Source organism: Sus scrofa, chromosome 3 (assembly GCF_000003025.6).
Source record: "Sus scrofa isolate TJ Tabasco breed Duroc chromosome 3, Sscrofa11.1, whole genome shotgun sequence".
Classification (NCBI taxonomy): Eukaryota; Metazoa; Chordata; class Mammalia; order Artiodactyla; family Suidae; genus Sus; species Sus scrofa.
In genome coordinates, this window is record NC_010445.4 from 17,201,802 (window position 1) to 17,223,148 (window position 21,347).

Here is a 21,347-nt window from a genome sequence, read left to right on the forward strand (position 1 = left end):
CCTATGGGGCCTGAGTTCCTTGGGAGCTAGCTGGAGACAGATGAGTCAGGAGGGAGGTGAGGGGGGCCTGTGGGTGGCCTTGGGGACAAACTGAAGGCTGACTGGTCACTGGGGCATGGACAGTGGTGATTGTCCTTGAGCTAGAGGGTACGGGAGGGGAAGGCGTGGCAGGCTGGGCCAACTTCAGGGTTGAGGTGTTTAAGAGTATAAGCATTTGGTGTCACATTCTAAATCGAATGCACTCCAGTAAAATAAATGCGTTTCTTCTGTTTGCCCCCCCCCCCACCGCAGCCTATGGAGTTCCCAGGCCAGGGATCGAATCCAAGCCAGAGTTGTGACCTGCACCACAGCTTCGGCAATGTCAGATCCTTAACCCACTCCGCCTGGCCGGGGGTGGAGGGCCGGGGATGGAAACTGAGTCCTTGCCGCTGCAGAGACACCATGGATCCTGTTGTGCCACAGCGGGAACTCCCCAATAGAATGATTTGTTTTTAAAAGAGTTTGGGCTCCTCTGACCTCTCTCTGCCTCAGTTTCCTCTTATGAAGAATGGGGGTGATGAAAATGCACAGCTCCTATCGTTGCTGGGAAATTTTTGTCTTTTGTCTTTCTAGGGCTACACCTGCAGCACAGGGAGGTTCCCAGGCTAGGGGTCGAATCAGAGCTGCAGCTGCCGGCCTACACCACAGCTCCAGCAATGCACGATCCGAGCTGCGTCTGCGATCTACACCACAGCTCACGGCAATGCCGGATCATTAACCCACTGAGCAAAGCCAGGGATCGAACCCACGTCCTCATGGATACTAGTCAAGTTCATTAACCACTGAGCCATGACGGGAATTCCTGTTGCTGGAAAGGTTGGGTTAGTAAGTGTGAAAATGCTTGAACAAGTACAGAAGAGCCGTTATTATTGGCTGCAATCATTCCTAAGCTGCAATGATTACTGCGTTAGGTAAGAGGGCTTCCCAAGGGGAGGGACATCCTGGAGGGTGCGGGGGGCTGGAGCTCAGGAGCAAGGTCTGGGTCGGTGATGAGTCTGGAAACCATTGGTTGAGATCCGATGGGAGCATGAGGAGAAAGGAGAAAAATGGACCTGGGCTGGGTCCCAGGGAAGCGCCCGTGTTGGCGAAAAGGCAGCCTGGAGAGGAGCGTGATCCAGATCACAGGCTGCTGTCAAGTCACACAGAGCGAGGGACGAAATGAGGAAGTCTCCCGATCTGCCTACAGAAGCTGTTGGTGACCCTGGAGTGTGCCAAGCCAGGGGGCAGGGGAGGGGCCGGGGCAGCAATGCCACCTGGTGCCGAGCGGCCCAGAGGAGACCTCGGATACGGCGTGGCTGGAGGAGAGCCCTGGAATTGCTGGTGAGGAAGAATATTTGCGAGAGCGAGGGTAAGGGTTCAAAGCTAAGAAGGAAATGGTGACAGAAAAAGGCCGTGAGGAGAAAGGAGAAGTAGCCCAGATCCTGAGCAGGATAAAAAACAAGCAGAAATGACTCAAGCTAGAAGAAGTCTGGGAGGCTCAGGGCTGGTGTCAGGGACTCTTAGGCAAGAGGCTGCCAGCCTCCGAGGCCCTTAGACCTGGCCCTTCTACCGCTCTCCCCCTTAGACGTGGGTTCCGCGCCTGATGGCTGGACGAGGTCAGGATACTGGAAGGGGAAGACTCCATCTCTTCTCTGAAGCCACTCAACAGACTTCCAGGATGCTTCGGAGCAAAGCCAAGGTAAGACCCCTTGCCTTGAGCAAGGATAACTTGGATCATAAAAGTGCAGAGCAGGATGTGTCCTTAGGTCAACCCACCCATTTTACAGATGAAGGCACTGAGGCTCCAGCTGAGACCTTAGGGTGTCTGGGACTCATCGCCCCACTGCCATGAATCATGACTTTGACATTTCCAGAAGAAGGATGGCAACCCAGGGGGATGTTATAAGGCTGTAAGCAAGGAAGGGCCGGACACCCAAGTTACTCATCTCCTCAACCCAGCACGGTTACGAGTCAGTCACATGCAGCTTTGTCCACCTGCACCCCCCACCCCCACCCCTCCCCGGCTGTTCAGAGTCCTGGCCAAGCCTGTGGCAAGAGGTCAAGGGCAGAGGAGGGTCTGCAGTGGTTTGGAGAAACAGTCAGCTTTTCCCACTGCTGGCATTCCTGCCTCAGTAAGTTTCTGCTCTGTCCCTGAGCCCCAAGGTGCTAAATGAAGAAGATTCCAGAAGGATGGTGGAGCAGGAGGGGCTACATCTGATCTGCCTCATCCTGGGGGCGGGTGGGCAGGGGGTGGGCTGGTAGAGAAACCAGGACAAAAGCTGCATTAATCCAGATCTGACTTGCCTGAGCTCAGTGGAAATGAGTAATTTGTGGTGTGTCTCCCGAGATGTTTCTTTTCCTTGGGAAGAAGACAATAGGAATCTACTGGGCAGAAACCCCCAGACATCTCGATGCCTTTCGACCCCAGGCTCACCCACAGGGCCTGCCTGGAGGTCCTCTTAGAAAGCTTCTTGCTGCAAGCCATCTGTCTCACTTCTCTGTCTTCAGAGGACAATGTCCTACCTCGCCCTCAAGAATTTTCTCAAAACAGAATTTACTGTAATTCCACGGCACAGAAACACACGGGCATAGGGACGAAGGAAGGTGCTTCTCTCCAAAAGCAGCGGAAGCTTTCTATTCCCCTAGATCCCTTGTGTAACAGATGATTTGGGATCACTAGAGGATTTTAGCCAATGCTTGGGAAGTTTGAGACATGAAAGGGAGAAGCAGGCATAAGGTAATAATATCTGGATGGCAGAACAAAGGAGCTGTGATGATCCTAATATTTATACGCTGTGCACTTTATTTTTCCCAGTTTTATTGAGGCATAATTGACACACGGCACTGTGTCAGTTTAAGATGATTTGACTTGGAGTTCCTGTTGTCAACCCACAGTGGAAACAAATCCGACTAGTAACCATGAGGTTTCGGGTTCAATCCCTGGCCTCACTCAGTGAGTTAAGGATCTGGCATTGCCGTGACCTATGATATAGGTCACAGACATGGCTCGGATCTGGTGTGGCTGTGGCTGTGGTGTAGGCTGGCAGCTGTAGCTCCAATTGGACCCCTAGTCTGGGAACCTCCATATGTTGCAGGTGCAGCCCTTAAAAGAAAAAAAAAAAAAAAAAAAAAAGAGGAGTTCCCATGGTGGCGCGGTGGTTAATGAATCTGACTAGGAACCATGAGGTTGCGGGTTTGGTCCCTGCCCTTGCTCAGTGGGTTAAGGATCCAGCATTGCCATGAGCTGTGGTGTAGGTCGCAGACGCGGCTCGGATCCCACGTCGCTGTGGCTCTGGCATAGGCCGGCGGCTACCCTCCGATTAAACCTCTAGCCTGGGAACATCCATATGCCGTGGGAGCAGCTCAAAAAAAGGCAAAAAGACAAAAAAAAAAAAAAAAAGGTGATTTGACTGACTTACATCATGAAATGATGATTAACGTAAGAGGGTGAGTGAATATCCATCAGCTCAAGTAGGTACAACGTTAAATAGGAGGAGTTCCCACCGTGGCACGGTGGGTTAAGGACCTGGATGGATGGGGTCACTGCGGAGGCACAGGTTTGATCCCTGGCCTAGAAATTTCCACATATGCGGGTACTGTCTACAAAAAAAAGAAATAGGAAAACAATTAGTTTTTCCTTGTGATCAGAACTTTGGGAGTTACTCTCTTAACTTTCAGGTATGACATAGAGCAGTGTTCATTTATCGTGTTGGGCATGACAGTCCTAGTGCTTATACATCTTATACCTGGAAGTTTGCACCTTTTGCCCACCTTCATCTAATCCCCCAACTCGCACCCCCTGCCTCTGGTAACCGCAAATCTGATCTTTTTTTCTATGATTTTTAATTTAATTTTTAAAATTATTTCCCAATACAATTTTTTTTCTACTGTACAGCATGGTGACCCAGTCACACATACATGTACACATTCTATTTTCTCACATTATCAGGCTCCATCATAAATGACTAGACGTAGTTCCCAGTGCCACACGGCAGGATCTCATTGCTTATCCATTCCCAAGGCAATGGTCTGCATCCATGAACCCCAAGCTCCCCATCCACCCCACTCTCTCCCCCACCCCCTTGGCAACCACAAGTCTGTTCTCCAAGTCCATGATTTTCTTTTCTGTGGAAAGGTTCATTTGTGCTGTATATTAGCTTCCAGATATAAGTGATATCCTATGGTATTTGTCTTTCTCTTTCTGACTTCACTCAGGATGAGAGTCTCTAGTTCCATCAATGTTGCTGCAAATGACATTATTTTGTTTTTTTATGGCTGAGTAGTATTCCATTGTGTGTGTATATATATATATATATATATAATCCAATCATCTGTCAATGGACATTTGGGTTGTTTCCATGTCTTGGCGATTGTGAATAGTGCTGCCATGAACATGCAGGTGCATATGTCTTTTTTAAAGAAAGTTTTGTCCGGATATATGCCCAAGAGTGGGACTGCTGGGTCATATGGTAGTTCTATGTATAGATTTCTAAGGTACCTCCATACTGTTCTCCAGAGTGGTTTGTTTTTGAAGTATAATTGACCTACAACGCTATGTTAGAGCCGGGTCCACGACACGGAGATTTGATTATTTCTATATATTTCCAAGTGATCATCATGATAAGAATAGTTGTCATCTGGAGTTCCCATCGTGGCTCAGCTGAAACAAATCTGACTAGTATCCATGAGGACACAGGTTGGATCCCTGGCCTCGCTCAGTGGATTAAGGATCCGTCGTTGCTGTGAGCTGTGGTGTAGGTTGCAGACGCAGCTCGGATCTGGTGTTGCTGCGGCTGTGGCGTAGACTGGCAACTACAGTTCCAATTCGACTCCTAGCTTGGGAACCTTCATATGCCACAGGTGTGGCCCTAAAAAGACCGAAAAAAAAAAAAAAAAAAAAGAATAGTTGTCATCTGTCACCATACAAAAATGATACATAGTTATTGACGACATTGCCCTTATTGTACATTTCGTTCCTATTACTCATTTATTTGGCAATTGGAAGTCTGCGCCTCAATCTCCTTCAGCTATTTCTCTTCTCCCCCCATCCCCTCCCCCTCTGGCACTGATTGTTCTCTGTATCTCAGACTCTTTTTTTTTTTTTTAGACTTTTTTTTTTCCCCCTTTTTTTCTAGGGCCACACCCACGGCATATGGAGGTTCCCAGGCTAGGGGTCTACTTGGAGCTGTAGCCGCCGGCCTACACCACAGCCACAGCAACTCAGGATCCGAGCCACATCTGTGACCTACACCACAGCTCATGGCAATGCCAGATTTAACCCGCTGAGCAAGGCCAGGGATGGAACCTGCAACCTCATGGTTCCTAGTCGGATTCGTTAACCACTGAGCCACATCAGGAACTCCCTCAGACTCTTTTTTTAAGGCTGAGTCATAGTCCGGTGTGTATCCATCCATTCATCTGTTGATACACTTAGGCTACTTCTGTATCTTGGCAATTGTAAGCAGTGCTTCAGGGAGTTCCCATCGTGGCGCGGCAGAAACGAATCCAGCTAGGAACCCTGAGGTTGTGGGTTCGATCCCTGACTTTGCTCAGTGGATCAAGCATCCGGCGTTGCCGTGGGCTGTGGTATAGGTCGCAGACGTGGCTCGGATGTCGCATTGCTGTGGCTGTGGTGTGGCTGGCAGCTGTAGCTCTGATTCATCCCACAGCCTGGGAACCTCCCTATGCCTTGGGTATGGTCCTAGGGAGGAAAAAAAAAAAAAAAACTCAATGAACATAGGGATGCATATATCTTTTTGAATTAGTGTTTTGTCTTATGATAAACACCCAGGAATGAAACTGCTAGGTCATCTAGAAGTTCCGTTTTTAAGTTTTTGAGTAATCGCCCTACTGTTTTCCATAATGGCTACACCAATGTACATTCCCAGCAACAGGGTACAAGTGTTCCCTGTCCTCCACATCCTCACCAAAACTTGTTACTTGTTGTCTTTTTGGTAATAGCCATTCTGACAGGTATGGGGTGACATCTCATTGTGGTTTTGATTTGCATTTCTAATTCTTGGCCATGTTGCATAGCTTTGCGTGTGCCAGTGGGCCACCTGTATGTCTTTTTTAGAAAAATGTCCTGGCTAGGAACCATGAGGTTGCAGGTTTGATCCCTGGCCTCCCTCAGTGGGGTAAGGATCTGGTGCTGCCGTGAGCTGTGGTGTAGGTTGGCAGCTGTAGCTCTGATTCAATTCCTAGCCTGGGACCCTCCCTATGCTGAGGGTGTGGTCTTCAAAAAACAAAAAAAAAAGAAAAAGAAAAAAAGAAAAATGTCTTGGTAGGAGTGCCCATTGTGGCTCAGTGGAAACAAATCTGACTAGGAAGCATGAGGACACGAGTTCAATCCCTGGCCTTGATCAGTGGGTTAAGGATCCAGAGTGGCCATGAGCTATAGTGTAGACTGCAGATGTGGCTCAGATCTGGCTTTGCTGTGACTGTGGTGTAGGCTGGCAGCTACAGCTCTGATCCGACCCCTAACCTGGGAACCTCCATGTGCCAGAGGTGTGGCCCTAAAAAAAAAAAAAGGTCTTTGTAGGTCCTCGGCTTCATTTTCCACTGCGTTATTATCATTATTATATCATTATTATATCACTGTATTATTATCATTAGGCATTTTACATCTATCAGCTCATTGGATCCTCACGACAGCCCTAGGAGAAGAGGGCTGCTATTATCCCATTTTACAGATGCAGAACTGAGGCACAGAGAGGTTGAGTCCTTTGCCTCTGTTTGCCCAGCTGTTACAAGGCGAGGCTGGGTTTCAAAGTGCTGGAATCTTAGCCACAGGCGGATGATCTTACTCCCCCCTCTAGCCCTTCTCTCTGCCTGGGGAACGTACTTTCACTCAACCATTCATCCATGTATGTAGGGGCTGCTCACATGACCCAGGCTGTGGACCGGCTGCCGGGGAAGCAAGACACGCAGGAACGGGTGCCAGCCCTTGAGGAGACCATACCCGAAAGGGCAGACAGTATTCTCGTGCATTCGAACTGAAGTTTTACTAGACAGCACAGTGACCCGAGAGATCTGAAGGAGGAAGTGATTAGTTCTGCTTTGGTGCCTCTCAGAAGATTTCTTTGGGGGAGGGGGGGAAATGACCTGATGTGCCAGGAATTTGGGTGGGGACTCCAGACCTCGTGAATGTAGGGACTGTGTCCTTCTAGCCCCTTGCTCCCCAGCACCCAGCACAGCGCCTGATGCACAGGAAGCACCCCATCAACACCCGGTGCATGCACAAGAAGTTAAAGAAAGGCGGCGTTGACCCCAGGCAAGGGAGCGAGTCTCTGTTGAAGATGCAGTAGCTCCCATCTCAGTCACTGTTGCACTTAGCTATGTCCCTGGGAAAGAGCACTCGTTGCTGTCTGCCAGTCGCTGCGATTATAAGCTGGGGCCGAGGAGGGGGGGTTCATGATCCATCTTCCTTAGCGGAGAATAAAAGGTGACACCCTCTGGGTGGGAGCTCGCTGAGAGCAGATACCCGTTTCTCCTTGTCTCTCCAAGGAGGGGGTCAGACCTGAAGGAGGTACTGCTGTTGGGTGTGTGGATGGATGGGTGATGGGAGGGCAGGTCGTTTGCGCACAGACAGGTGGATGGGTGGCTCACACAGGGGGCGTCTGCACAGATTTGAAGTTAATAGACTGTGTAGTCAACCCAGACCCCCCTGAGACTGCCCAGTAATTGCATAAATCAGAAGGCTCCCTTAGAACAAAGCAGAACCAGCCTCTCTAGGAAGCAAACTAACTTGAATTGGGGCAAACTTAGGATAAAACAGGCATTTACTTAGGTTGAGCTAAGGCTGCAGCAATTAAGTGGGGGAGCAGAACAGGGAGACACAGCGAACATGCAGGTGGGGGAGGAGGGATGTGCCAGAAGGAAGAGTGAAGAGGAAGAAGCACCAGCTGGGCGTTCACGTCCGCTGGCAAAAATCCCTAAGAGAGGATTTGTCTTTGCTCAAACTCCCACCTCTGGCAAGTCATTTCCCTAGAATAAAAAGAACATCGTACTCCATGTGTACCTAAATTCTGTGAAATAGAGCCAGGAGAGAAAGAGGGGAAGTGAAAACCAATCTTTGAGAAACAGGAAAAAGCAGAAACGAGGTGCTCAGAGTAAGAGCGGTGGGCCTGAAGTTGTGGGTGCCAAGCTTTACCCCTGTCTTGGTTTTCCCAGGAGAGAGCACTCAGATTTCCCATCAAAGGCTCGCAGCCCTCAGATCCCAGCCATAGGTGCAGCCCACGGAGGTGAGAAGACAGAGCTGGGCTAGAATTTACTCTAGCAAGGGAGTCAGCCACACTCACGTGTGTTTTGGAGACTCGACGGCAGGCAGAGGAGTGGGAAAGCGATACAGCGGAGAAAAGGGGAGGCTTCTGCTTTGTCCTGATTGGAGGCCATCTCTGGGTGCGAATCTGGAGGCGGGCTATCTAGAAGCAGGACGTCCCATGATTGGTTAGCGGAGGGACCTGGCTTTCTCTGATTGGTCCTAAGTCAGAAGCAGGGACAAAAATGAGGGAAGCTGTCAATTATCGAACAAGTCTTGGTCATTTTGTGCAAGTATTACAGAGGTAATTGGCTTCCGGAACTGACTGCTAGAGATAGTGGTCTGACCAGCTACAAGTTTGGCTCACAAGTAGCAGGCTGGCTCCCTGAACTGGTTACACTAGGGGACAAGGTGTTTTTGTGACCTGGTTGCTGCAGACTGCAGGGTCAGAGTGCTGTGTCTACCCATTGTCCATTCGTACATCCAGTCTCTCAGGATTTAGAAAGTGTGAAGTCGTCACACAGAGTCAGATACTCAGGGGGCCCAAAGCAATGTGTTGGGATGTAGGGAAACAGACTTTTTGAGAGCTCGGTCTTCTGATAGAGGGCAGGAAGCTGGGGCAACCCACGCCTCTTCATTCATTTATTCAACACGTGTATTCAGCAATTGCTTGTTCCATGTTCCAGATACTGTCCTAGGGGTTCCTGCTCTCCAGGAAGGGACAGTGTCCATAGGAAGAGACCTGGGTTACTGTGACAACATGTGAAGGATGGAGCTTTTCTCAGCCAGGGAGTCAGGAGGATCTGGAGGACGTGACACTCAAACTAAATCAAGAGTCAGGTGAAGGAGGGGAGGACTGAGTCTGGTCAGAGGGTACGGACCAGGCAAAGACCGGGATGTGAGAGAGCAGAGGTGACACGGGTACATCCTGATCTGTCCCCAGCAGTTCATGTTTAGGCCTGAATCCCAGGGTAATTACTGATCACACTCTCTTTCACTTTCAAAAGGGTCCTGGTTGGTCAACCTAAATATGTTGAAAGATATGAGGTCGAGAGGGAAGGGCGTGAGCAGGTGAGGGGCCAGAGCACACAGCTCCTCAAAAGTCAAGTACAATGGGCTCTGGCCTCAGAGGTTGGGGTGCTCTACTGAGTGCGCTGGGAGCTGAGTCCTGCCTCATAAGGTGGCTTTGCTAAGCTGTAGCCTCAGGTTGCCAAACACACCCATTTTCCAAGATAAACCATAAATCTGGATTTCCCTCAGTAATCTCTTCATTTTAAAATGTCAGCAACTGAAGTTCCCATTGGGGTTCAGCAGGTTAAGAACCCGACACAGTGTCGGTGAGGATTTGGGTTCGATCCCTGGCCTTGCTCAGTGGGTTAAGGATCCCGAGTTGCTATGGCTGTGGTGTAGGCCGGCAGCTACAGCTCTGATTCGATCCCTAGCCTGGGAACCTACATATGCCGTGGCCACAGCCCTTGGAGTATCTGACTTTAAGTGATGGCTTCATGTTTTCTAAATCCTGAGAGACTGAAAATAAAATAAAATGTCAGCAACTAATAAAAAAACAAACAAACAAACAAACAAAACCGTGGGGCCAAATAAAACCTGAGACCTGGATTTGGCCCAAGGGTTGCCAGTTAGAAATCTCTTTTCTGGGAATTCACTGGTAGCCTACCAGTTAAGGATCTGGCATTGTCACTACTGTGACTTAGGTTCGATCCCTGTCTCAGGAATTTCTGCATGCTGTAGGCACAAACCAAAAAAAGAAAGAAAGAGATTAGGCCCTTGTTGGTTGCATGATTTGCAAAAAATTTTCTCGCATTCTGTGGATTGTCTTTTTGGGGTTTTTTATGGTTTCCTTTGCTACGCAAAAGCTTTTGAGAGTCATCAGGTCCTATTGCTGTATTTTTGTTTTCATCGATATTATCTTGAGAGGTGGATCAAACAGGATATTGCTGTGATTTATGTCAAAGATCATCCTGCCTATGTTTGGAAGGAGGAAAGAAAGGAGGGAAGGAAAGGGAAAGGAGAAAAAGAAAGGAAGGAAGAACAGAAAAGAAGAAAGAAAGGAACTTTTCTAAACTGTGAAGAGCTAAGGATTAAAGGGTGGGGGGCTGAGCTTCCCCTGGGGAAAGGACACTATCAATACACAAATCCCTGGGTCATCTCTCAATGAAGGAGGGGGAGCTCCCGTCGTGGTGCGGCAGAAATGAATCCAACGAGGAACCATGAGGTTACAGGTTTGACCCTTGGCCTCACTCAGTGGGTTAAGGATCAGGCGTTGCCGTGAGCTGTGATGTAGGTTGCAGATGCGGCTCGGATCTGGTGTTACTATGGCTGTGGTGTAGGCTGGTGGCTGCAACTCCTATTCGACCCCTAGCCTGGGAACCTACATATGCTGCAGGTGTGGCCCTAAAAAAAAAAAAAAAAAAAAAAAATAGAGAAAGGAGAAATACCTTCCAGGTACCATCTACAAGGGAAAGAGGTTAGTTCTCTACCAGGTCATTTTGCTCTGGGAGGGAAGGGATCAAGAGATAGAACCCTCCCCTGGTCCTCTCAGAGGATGAAGATAAATCCTTGGAGACCAAACCAAGTGGGCAAATCAGGAAGCCCCTACAAAGCATAACTGAACCTTGTGACCATCCACGTTGGGTACCAGCCATATCATGAGCCGTGATGAGAAGGAAATGCTAGACTGAAATGCTGGACCGAGTTGGGGTAGCAGCGCCATCAAGAAACCTTCAGGGGAGTTCCCTGGTGGCTCAGCAGGCTAAGGATCTGGTGGTGTCGCCGCTGTGATTCCAGCTGTTGCTGTGGCACAGGTTCAATCCCTGGCCCTGGAATTTCCATGTGCCTTGAGCGCAGCCTAAAAGAAAAAAGAAGAAAAAGAAAGAGAAGCCTTCAGGTTTTACCACACGTTTAGTTTTTTGGGCCAAGTAGGAAAACAGACTCTTTGGGAAGGTAGTGGTATCAGTTACACTACAGGGGCAGCTGTCATTATTGGGGGCTCAGAATTCCAGTATCTTAGATGAGATCAGTGTTCGTTTCTCTGTCCTCTCACAGTTTAAGAATACAGAGTCAGAGTTCCCCTCATGGTGCAGTGGTTAACGAATCCGACTAGGAACCATGAGGTTGCGGGTTCAATCCCTGGCCTTGCTCATTGGGTTGAGGATCCGATGTTGCAGACGCGGCTCGGATCCCACGTTGCTGTGGCTCTGGCGTAGGCCAGAGGCTACAGCTCCAATTCGACCCCTAGCCTGGGAACCTCCATATGCTTTGGGAACAGCTCTAGAAAAGGCAAAAAGACAAAAAAAAAAAAAAAAAAAATACAGAGTCCTGGGCTAACATGATAGTTCTACAGAGTTGGAACCCAGGCTCCTTCTGTCTCCCTCTGGCATTCCTGGGTGTTGCCCTCATCTGCACAATCCAAAATGGTGCACCACACACAGCATTGGCACTCCCGCTGCTGGAAAAATGGCAAAGAGAAAGGACACTCCTTCTCCCTCAGGACCCGACTCCACAGCTGTTCACTCACTCTACTCACGTCCCCTAAGCCAGAACCTAGCCACACGGCCACTCCTAACCACAGAAGAATTTGGGAAATATTCTTTCACGGGTTGGCTGTATTCGTTAGCCACTGAAGCCTAACGAGCTTCTCCAAAACATAGTGGATGGAAACACCCACAATGTTATTTCTCGAGAGTTCTGGGAGGTGTTCATCCGGGCCGTTCTTTTATTGGACTTGGCCTGTGGCTGCAGTTATTGGATGGCTGGACTGGGCTAAAAGGTCCAAGAGGACCTCGTGTATGTGGTTGTGGCGGCTGTCAGCTGGGGGCCTCCATCGTCTCCTCCATGTGGCTGCTCAATCTCCAATAGGGTTTTAGCATGGTGGTCTCAGGAGTTGGAGAGGGTGACGGCAGAAACTGCAGTGCTTCTGACAGTCTAGGCTCCGGGACACAAACAACAGCCTTTCTAGAACCTTCCATTGGTCAAAGCAAGTCTCAAGGGCAGCCCAGATTCCAGAGGGTAGAGAGGCAGACCCCATTACTTAATGGGAGCAGCAGCAATGTCATGTTGCAAGAGAATGGGACACAAGGAGATGCAATTCATGGGGTGTGTGGTGGCTGCCACAGGTGTCTAAATTATATCAGTCTTCCATGGTGGCCCAGATAAGAATCCGTTGCTAAGTAAGGAAAGGAGGGTATAGACTGCAGGGATTTGTTTATTCTGAACCAAGGGACCGCCCCCCCAACAGGTAAAACAAGGATAGACTTTTCTGGGTTTGACTGCTTCTCACCACAGATTTATGGCCCTGTTTATCAGTAACTTCATGGTCACCCTAGGGTAATTTGTCACTGGAAATAATTTACTTTCTAACCCATCATAAAGCTCCTATGTGGCTGAATTCAACACAAGCTTCCAATGCAAAGAGGCCAACGTGGACTCCGAGCCTTAACTGCTTATCCAAGGACAGAAGCCTGGAGTGACAGAGGCCCTCTCCTGCCCTGGGTCAGCGGAGGCCTCCAGGAGATCTCGAGGTCTTTTGTCTTTCAACCGAAGGAAGAAGATAAACATTTTCAATGGATTTTTTTTTTCTGCTTTTTAGGGCTGAATCTGTGATATATGGAGGTTCCCAGGCTAGGGGTCGAATCAGAGCTGCAGCTGCCGGCCTACACCACAGCCACAGCCACACCAGATCCAAGCTGCATCCGTGATGTACACCATAGCTCTTGGCAATGCCGGATCCTTAACCCACTGCGTGAGGCCAGGGATCAAACCTGCGTCCTCATGGATACTGGTCGGGTTGGTTATCACTGAGTCACAACAGGAACTCCCTCTTAACGGATTTTGAAATCAGAAGAGGAAATTGTACAGACCCAGCTCAGAGAGACTGGTATTGTGACAGCCTGGAGGAGCCAAAAACCACTGTCAAAGGAGTCCCTTCTCAGGGACATCTTATTGCACTTTGTTTTTTGTTTTTTTTTTTTTTTTTTTTTTTTTTTTTTTGCTTTTTAGGGCCACATCTGCAGCATATGGAGGAATTTCCCAGGCTAGGGGTCGAAATGGAGCTGCCGCTGCCAGCCTATGCCACAGCCACAGCGACACCAGATCTGAGCCACATTTGTGACCTATGCCTCGGCTTGTGGCAACACTGGATCCTAACCCACTGAGCGAGGCCAGGGATGGAACCCACATCCTCATAGATACCAGGCGGGTTTTTAACAGGCTGAGCCACAATGGGAACTCCCCTATTGCATTTGAAATAAAATTGAAACTCCTTGCTCTGGCTTACAAAACACATCCACCCAGGCTCCTGTCCACAGTTCTAGCCCCACCTGATTGGAAGATTCCTGCTCCTACTTGAATGAAGGGTCGCCTCCCCTAGAACTCTTCCCTCACCTTCCCTTTTATCACATCTAGAACACTCGTGATTTTCTTGATGAACCTCATGCAGTTGCCATTTCTGTCCACAAACACGTCAACGATTTCACATGATTCATAAGTAATCATATGATTACAACAGCTAGATAATAGCCACTCTCCCCGCCTCCACCCTCCTCCCTCGTGCCTGCTGCAGGCTATGCCTCTAAGGCCACTGGACAGTAGAAAGGATGCAATTTGCGGCTAGACAGAGCCAGATTTGGAGCTCGGCTCCACCCCCTCCTTATCTGCACAAACTCAGGCAATTGGGACCCATCTCTCTAAGCGTCAGCATCCTCAAAAGTGAAATTCAGATATTAGTAAATAGCAAGAGATGGCCACTTAGCAGGACCGGTGGGAGAATTAGGATGGGTGCTAAGGGCACAGTCGTGGCCTATGGCATTGGCAAAGGTTGGGAGATGGGCACGGGGTACCCCCCGCCTCGAGGAGAGAGGGCAACTTAGAAACAGTTATGAAACTACCAGTACATGATCTCGGTAGCAAGTGCTGTTGGAGTCCCTGTGGGCCTTGCTCGGGGCTGCGCTCTCTGGCTGACTGGCAGCACCTGCATCTCTTTCTCTGGCCACCAGGGCCCGATCTGATCTGCCTACATTCAGGGCCAGCCAGACATGCCCCGGGATTACCACTTCCTTCCCCGCTGAGAGGATCCATGAGGAAGTAGTGCGTGCATAAGCCAACTCCTCTGCACGGGTGGGAAGTGTCAACGTGCCTGTTCCTGTTCTACTCTCTCTCTCAGAACCACATCCCCCAGTGGGCTTCCACCCCTGGAGCTCATAATACACCCTTTCCTGGCTGTACCTTCCTTCCCCAGCTCACGTCCCTCCCCAGTTGGTATTTCCTGGGGTCACTCTTCCCCGCCCCCACATAGGGCTGCACCGGTGGTATATAGACGTTCCCAGGCTAGGGGTCTAAATGGACCTGCAGCTGCCAGCCTAGGCCACAGCACCAGCAACGCCAGATCCGAGCCACATCTCTGCCCCATGCCCCACCTTGTGGCAACACTCGATCCTTAACCCACCGAGCAAGGCCAGGGATCGAACCCTCGTCCTCATGGACACTACGTCAGGTTCTTCACCGGCGGAGCCACAACCGGAACTCTTCCTGAGGCGACTCTTAAATAATGTCTTTGGCTCAAATTCTCCTCTTGGGTTCGCTTCTGTGAGAATCCAAACTTCTTGGAAATTATCCTGTAAATTATCTTACACGGGATGCAAAAAAAGACATGCATTCAGTTTATTCATTCACCCTTGTCGGTCGTCGCGAGAGGTTGGGAATAGTTTACCAGAGGGAGGCTGGTGAAGGACGTGGTGCTCCACCTTCCCAGTGGAACACGGTGCCTCTGAACAAAAGAACGAAAAAGGACCTTACGTCTTGATAGAAACCAATGTCTGAGCCATATTAATGAGAAAAGCAAGACGCAGAGCAGTATAAATAATGCAGCCTGCCATCTGTGTACAATAGCGTGTGTGTGTGTGTGTGTGTGTGTGTGTATGTGTGTGTGCATGCGCGTGCACGCGCGCATATGCCTAGAACCTTTGTGAAGGAGACCCCAAAACACATAACCCTGACTACCTTTTATGAGGGACCTGAACAGCTGGTGGCGGGGGCGGGTGGACAGGATGGAAGGCAGCTTTTTTACTGCACGCCCCTGCGTTGTCTTTTGATGTTCGTACTCTGCACAGATCCATCCAAGACATAAAAGGAGCGTTAAAATAATAAATAAGCGAAGACATATGGGGAGGGGCATCATGGCTCATGGGGCATATCAGCTCTAGTGCGGGTGGCACAGGTTGGATGGGCTCCAGCTGGCTGGCTGGCTGGCTGTCCGGGCTGCCTTGGCCGCAGCGGCACAGGCTCCCGCAGGCCTGCATGTGCGCCCATGAAAGGAGCTCTCGCCACCTTCAGTCCGGGAGGACATACTGCATCTCCGTTTGTGTCCCCGCCACCTCCCCAAGAGAAAGCACCTGTCCCCCAGGAAGAGTCAAGGGCGCCTCCACCCACCAAAGGAAGCCCAAGCAATTCCCTTCTGCACGAGACATTGTGCTGAAGGCACTTGTTCCCATGCAAGGGACATCTGCGTCACGCACCCAACTCAGCCACACTCACACATGCAGGCGCGCCCACACACACACACACACACACACACACACGAATGGAAGCCCAAACTGGTCGCTCCTAAGACATCTCTGCCCTGGTCTCCTAACAGACGTGTCCGTCCAGCAGCCTGGGGACCTGCTCCTTGGTCCACCCACATCCTATTTGCTGCAGGAAAGGCCACTTGAGGGGGAAGGAGCCGTTACTGAGGCACAGCAGGTTCAGGAACAGGTTCACTCATCATGTCCTTGTACTGGCGTTTGAAGAAGCCGAGCTGTGGGGGCAGAGACGGGGCGAGTGAGGGCACAGGCGGTGAGGGATGGTGGCTGAAGGCCGCGTGGACCGGGAATGGGGACAGCGGGACCTTGAGACACAATGAAAAGCGTGGCTGAGAAGAGCCCTGGGGAGACGGGGGCGGAGAACGGGGGGTGGCATCGCTATTGGGAAAGAAAGGGAGGCAAGAAATAGTAAATAGAAGAAGAACTCGTCCCTAGATGAGTGGCTGCGCTGCACCAAAGTCCATTCTAAGGGTTCCAGAGACAGCCACCCAAACGCTCTCCAGGAAATGGGTATTTATGGTCTCATGTAACACCTGCAGAAACTGAGGCTCTGTGATGTGCCCAGGGTCCCCCAGCTGGCAGCACTGCTGGGAGGTGAAGCCAGGAAGGAGCTGCTGAGTGAGAAGCAGTGTAGGGGTTGGGGGGCAGGGAGGGAGGGGTGGAAAGAGGGCCCCCCCGGGGGGAGTACCTTGTACAGTCCGGCAGTGATAAGGGCCAGGAGCACCAGCCCCCCTATCGAGCTGCCCACGATGAGTGGGAGAGGGTTATGCACTTCGTACGGCTCCACTTTGGTCTCTGTCTGGGGCGGGGAGCGGGGAAGGGGTGCCTCAGGGGAGACAGACTCTGGATTTCTGGAGGGTCCCCTCCCTGACTCACCCCCTCCCTGGGCGCCCCACCCAACCCTCACCCCCCCCACCTCTCTCTCTCCCACAAGCCTCCTCTCCTGCCTCCAAGGGTCCCTCTGGGTCTGAGACAGATACCTGGGCCCTCACAAAGGCCTCCTGTCCTGGGAGCAGGGCAAACTGCGAATCATTAAACAAGACCTCCGCGGTGCTCACCACTTGAAGGTGGTTATGCGAGGTCTGCGGGAGAAAGAGAATGGGAGCTGGAGTCATGGGGGCCCTGAAAGCGCACCTCTGTGCCCAGCTGAGCCTCAGGCGCCCCCGCGTACCTTGATGTACCAGTCAAATGAGAGATTGCCCTTGAGGGTGACCTTGAGTTCTTCCTGGATGCCGAAGGATGGGATGTCACACTGGATTTTCTGGCAGACAGCGATGGAGCAGTTCTGAGAAAGGCAAGACAGGAGACGGGTGACCAAGAGAGCTGGACGCAGGAAACGCCCCGTGCATGCATCTTCCCCACCCCCACCCCGCGGTACTGGGCACCGGTGAGGGGCCAATGTGGAGGCTGCGTGCAGCCCCCCGGCTGGGGTTAGGCTTATTCCCACCAGCACTGGAGTCTTCTGAAGCTTCTCCAGGAAATCAGAGTGACGGGGGCCGATCTCCTCGGTAGAGCAGCTCCTGGAAAGGTTCTGAGGAAGGAGGGACACGGTGAGGACAAAAACAGGTGAGGGCCCCTGGGTCTGCCCTCTGGCAGGTGAGACAGCCCAGGTCCACGAGAGGGTCGGAAATGGCTCCAAAAGGCAACAGAGGGGACCAGAGGCCGGTTAGGAAAGACCAGGGCTGTGGAGGGAGGAGCTGGGTCCATGGTTGGGGCCCGGCTGGGTTTACCTGGGAGAAGGTGACCTGGGGCTGGTCCCACACGGTCACTCGGTTCAGCCGAACGGGGACCCAGAAGACCACACTGATGGGGAGCTTCCTCTGACCCAGGTTGTTGAACTGCGTGGGGGGGAGGGGAGGGGTCAGGGCTCCGGCCCCACCAGCAGCTGCAACCGGGCTCCCCGCTCCCGACAGCCCGGCACTGAGTAATGCCTCGGAGACCCAAGCGTCCTGCCTCTCGGTGCTTTCTGGGAGGCAGGAGGGCATAGGAGCTAAACACCCTTGGAAGAGCCAGGCAGGCTGATCCCAAGGCGTGGGGTAGGGCTGAGACCCTGAGCATGTTCTGGTAACCTCTCTGAGCCTCAGTTCCTTCATCTGTAAACTGCGGGTGATGACAGTGCCTCTGTCACAGGATCGTTATGAAGAGAAAACGAGTCAATTACATATGTGTGTGTGTGTGTGTGTGTGTGTGTGTAAACCTATGTATGCATGCTCTTGTCTGTGTGGAGTCCGAGCAAGCTTGGAACAGAGGCTGGCATGCGAGTTTCCCATCATTCTTCCTGCCTCCCCAGCATCTGACTTCCCTCCCAGGCGCCTTCTCAGCTCCTCACCTGATACTGATGCTCTATGACGTGGCGGGTCTTCTCCGAGGCTGTGAAGTTGAAATATTTGGTGGAAACCTCAAGGCTGGTGGGAGACAGAAGGGGCAGGAGGTGACAGGACATCAGGGGTATCCGGGAGGGGGTTGCGGGCGGAGAGTGTAAGGGGGTGAATAGGCACAGCGGTAGCGCCGCCCTGAGAGGGCGCGAGCAGGTTGGCGTACAGGGGCCACACAGGTGGGACAGGTGGGACAGGCAGCATGTGCCAGCTTGGCTTTTTGGGGTTTTTTGTTTGTTTGCTTGCTTTTTAGGGCCACACTCACGGCACATAGAGGTTCCCAGGCCAGAGATCTAATTGGAGCTACAGCTGCTGGCCTACGCCACAGCCACAGCCACACAGGATCCGAGCCGCATTTGCAACCTACACCACAGCTCACGGCAATGCTGGATCCTTAACCCACTGAGTGAGGCCAGGGATGGTTTCCGCTGCTTCATGACAGGAACTCCGGGTTTTTGGTTTTTCCTTTTTTTTTTTCCGGCTGCCCCAGCACGGCACATGGAGTTCCCCGGGCCAGGGATCACAGCTGAGCCACGGTTGCCACCTAAGCCGCGGCTGCAGCAGCACCAGATCTTTAACCCACTGTGCTGGGGTGGGGATCGAACCTGCGTCCCAGCGCTCCCAAGATGCTACTAATCCCACTGTGCCACATCAGGAACATCACATGTGCCAGTTGGGCGACACACAAACACATGCATACGCACACACACACGCACACATACACATCCACGCACACACATCCTCAGATGCCCTCACAAAGATGCTCAGTCATGTCCAGCCCAGTGCTGAAGGCGGAGCCATAAGCCCTCGAAGCCGGTACCTGGTAACCACCACGTAGACAGCGTATTTCACAGGCAGCTCCAGCTGGAATTCGGTTTTGTTGCTGCTGGGCATGTTGTTCTCACTGAAAGGAAACAGAGGGCCAGCCCTTGAGACCTGAGACCCGGCCTTTCCTTCTTTCTCTCCCTCACCCTCCACCCCCAACCAGCCACCAACTCCTGTCCGCCCTGCCCCCTGAACACTGCTCAGCATCCAACAGAAGAGACAGGTGTGGGGAGAGGCTGCAGCTGCCGCTGCGCTGCGTGGCTCAGGCCCTCCCCTTCTCACACGGATGGATGTCTCCAGTGCCTGCTTCCCACTGGCTCCCTGAATTCCAAACAACTCCCACCCGAATCCCAACCCACCGCCCTCCTGGAGAGAGATCTTTCTTGCATGCAGAGGTGGTCACGTGGCTCCCACATGAAGCTGTAAATTCCCTAAGAGCACCCAGCACTCATTGTATGTGATTTCATCATTGTGTTTTTTTATCGTTAGAGCCACAGCTGCGGCACATGGAAATTCCCAGGCCAGGGGTGAAATCGGAGCTGTAGCGGCCGGCCTATGCCACAGTCATGCCAATGCTGGAATGGAGCCGCATCTGTGACCTACACCCCAGCTCACGGCGATGCTGGATCCTTACCCCGCTGACCAAGGCCAGGGATCGAACCCGTGTCCTCACGGTTACTAGTTGGGTTCTTAACCCACTAAGCCACAACAGGAACTCTCAGCACTCATTTTCAGATACGGCCCCTATCTAACTAGCTCCTTAAATCTTGCATCAGGGGAGTACCCATCATGGCTCTGTGGAAACGAATCTGACTAGTATCCACAAGGATGCAGGTTCTATCCCTGGCCTTGCTCAGTGGGTTAAAGGAGCCAGCGTTGCCGTGACCTGGGGTGTAGGTCGCAGACGTGGCTCAGATCCAGCATTGCTGTGGCTGTGGTGTAGGCCGGTGGCTATAGCTCCAATTCGACCCCGAGCCCGGGGACCTCCATATGCTGTGGGTGCGGCCCTAAAAAAGAAAAAAGAAAAAAAAATCCTGTATCGAAGGATGCAGGCTTTGCTTGGTCCGCACTTCCTCCTCTCTGCCTTCATGCCGGCCCTGAATTGATCCCTTTGCTTGGTTAACTCATAGCCTGAATATCTTCTTCAGGACTCTTTGAACACCAAGCCCCCAAGAACACTTGTGCATCATTGATTTCATACTGTATCGTAACCATCGGCTTTCCTGTCTATTTTTGCCACTAAATTAAAACCTCTGTGAGGGCAGGAACCACAGCTGTTTTGTCCATTGCTGCCCCACCAGCACCAGGTGCCATGGGTGCTCTGTTGGTGTCTGTTAAAGGAATAAGTGAGAGGAAGGGAGAACTCGTAGGGAGAGGGCGATGGTCCACCCTGAGCAGGGGCTGCAGGATGCCAGTGGAGGTGGGGCATGGCACACCTGGTCACGTTGGCCTTGAGAAGGAGTTTGTATCCAAAAAAAGCATCAGGATTCACATCAAATGTGACATTAAAGGTGACCTGGAGTTGGAGAAAGGAGAGAGAGCGACACAAATAAGAGAGAAGAAACAACCCAAATGTCCATCAGCTGAAGAATGGATAAATAAAATGCGGTATATCCATACAATGGAATATTATTCAGCACTAGAATCAGAGTGTTGGGAGTTTCCATTGTGGTACAGTGGAAACAAATCTGACTAGCATCCATGAGGATGCAGGTTTGATCCCTGGTCTCACTCAGTGGGTTATGGATCCAGCATTGCTATGAGCTGTGGTGTAGGTCGCAGACGCGGCTTGGATCCCGCATCGCTGTGGCTGTGGCGGAGGCCGGCGGCTGTAGCTCTGATATGATCTCAGGCCTGGGAACCTCCGTATACCAAAGGTGGGGCCCTAAAAAACCAAAAAGAAAAAAGAGAATCAGAGTGTGGATACATGCTGGAACATGAATGATCCTTGAAAACATGATGTCAGTCAAAGGAGCTAGTCACAAGAGTTCCCGCTGTGGTGCAAAGGGATAATCAGGGTCTCTGCAGTGCCAGGTTCACTCCCCGGCACAACACAGTGGGTTAAAAGATCTGGTCACCAACGCTGTGGCATAGGGCCACAACTGTGGCTCTGATCTGATTCCTGGCCCGGGAACTCCATATGCTGCGGAGTGGCTAAAAATGGGGAGAGGAGTTCGCTTTGTGGCTCAGCAGTTAACAAATCCGACTAGGATCCACGAGGTTGCGGGGTCGATCCCTGGCCTCGCTCAGTGAGTGCTTTAAGGATCCGCTGTT

The 21,347-nt window shown here is 51.4% G+C and overlaps 1 protein-coding gene and 1 long non-coding RNA gene across 8 annotated transcripts in view; one reads left to right on the forward strand and one right to left on the reverse strand.

Moving 5' to 3' along the window:
- The window catches only part of LOC110259903, a 53,657-nt gene continuing 33,109 nt past the window's right edge, over positions 800 to 21,347 (forward strand). Inside the window, exons 1-2 of one of the 2 annotated variants that reach the window (XR_002342359.1) lie at positions 800 to 1,387; positions 1,604 to 1,717. This is a non-coding gene — a long non-coding RNA (uncharacterized LOC110259903). The remainder of the gene's footprint in view (positions 1,388 to 1,603; positions 1,718 to 21,347) is intronic. The other variant, XR_002342358.1, reaches the window with a different exon arrangement.
- Positions 14,918 to 21,347, reverse strand: part of ITGAM (integrin subunit alpha M) — a 55,416-nt gene continuing 48,986 nt past the window's right edge. For 4 of the 6 annotated variants that reach the window (XM_021086383.1, XM_021086382.1, XM_021086381.1 and 1 more), the window contains 8 exons: positions 20,510 to 20,589; positions 19,069 to 19,152; positions 18,203 to 18,278; positions 17,604 to 17,711; positions 17,045 to 17,404; positions 16,854 to 16,955; positions 16,562 to 16,672; positions 14,918 to 16,088 (listed from right to left, as the gene is read on the reverse strand). In XM_021086383.1, coding sequence (XP_020942042.1) covers positions 16,017 to 16,088; positions 16,562 to 16,672; positions 16,854 to 16,955; positions 17,045 to 17,404; positions 17,604 to 17,711; positions 18,203 to 18,278; positions 19,069 to 19,152; positions 20,510 to 20,589 — 993 coding nt within the window. In that variant the 3' untranslated portion in view covers positions 14,918 to 16,016. The remainder of the gene's footprint in view (positions 16,089 to 16,561; positions 16,673 to 16,853; positions 16,956 to 17,044; positions 17,405 to 17,603; positions 17,712 to 18,202; positions 18,279 to 19,068; positions 19,153 to 20,509; positions 20,590 to 21,347) is intronic. The other 2 variants (XM_021086384.1, XM_003124492.6) reach the window with 1 other exon arrangement.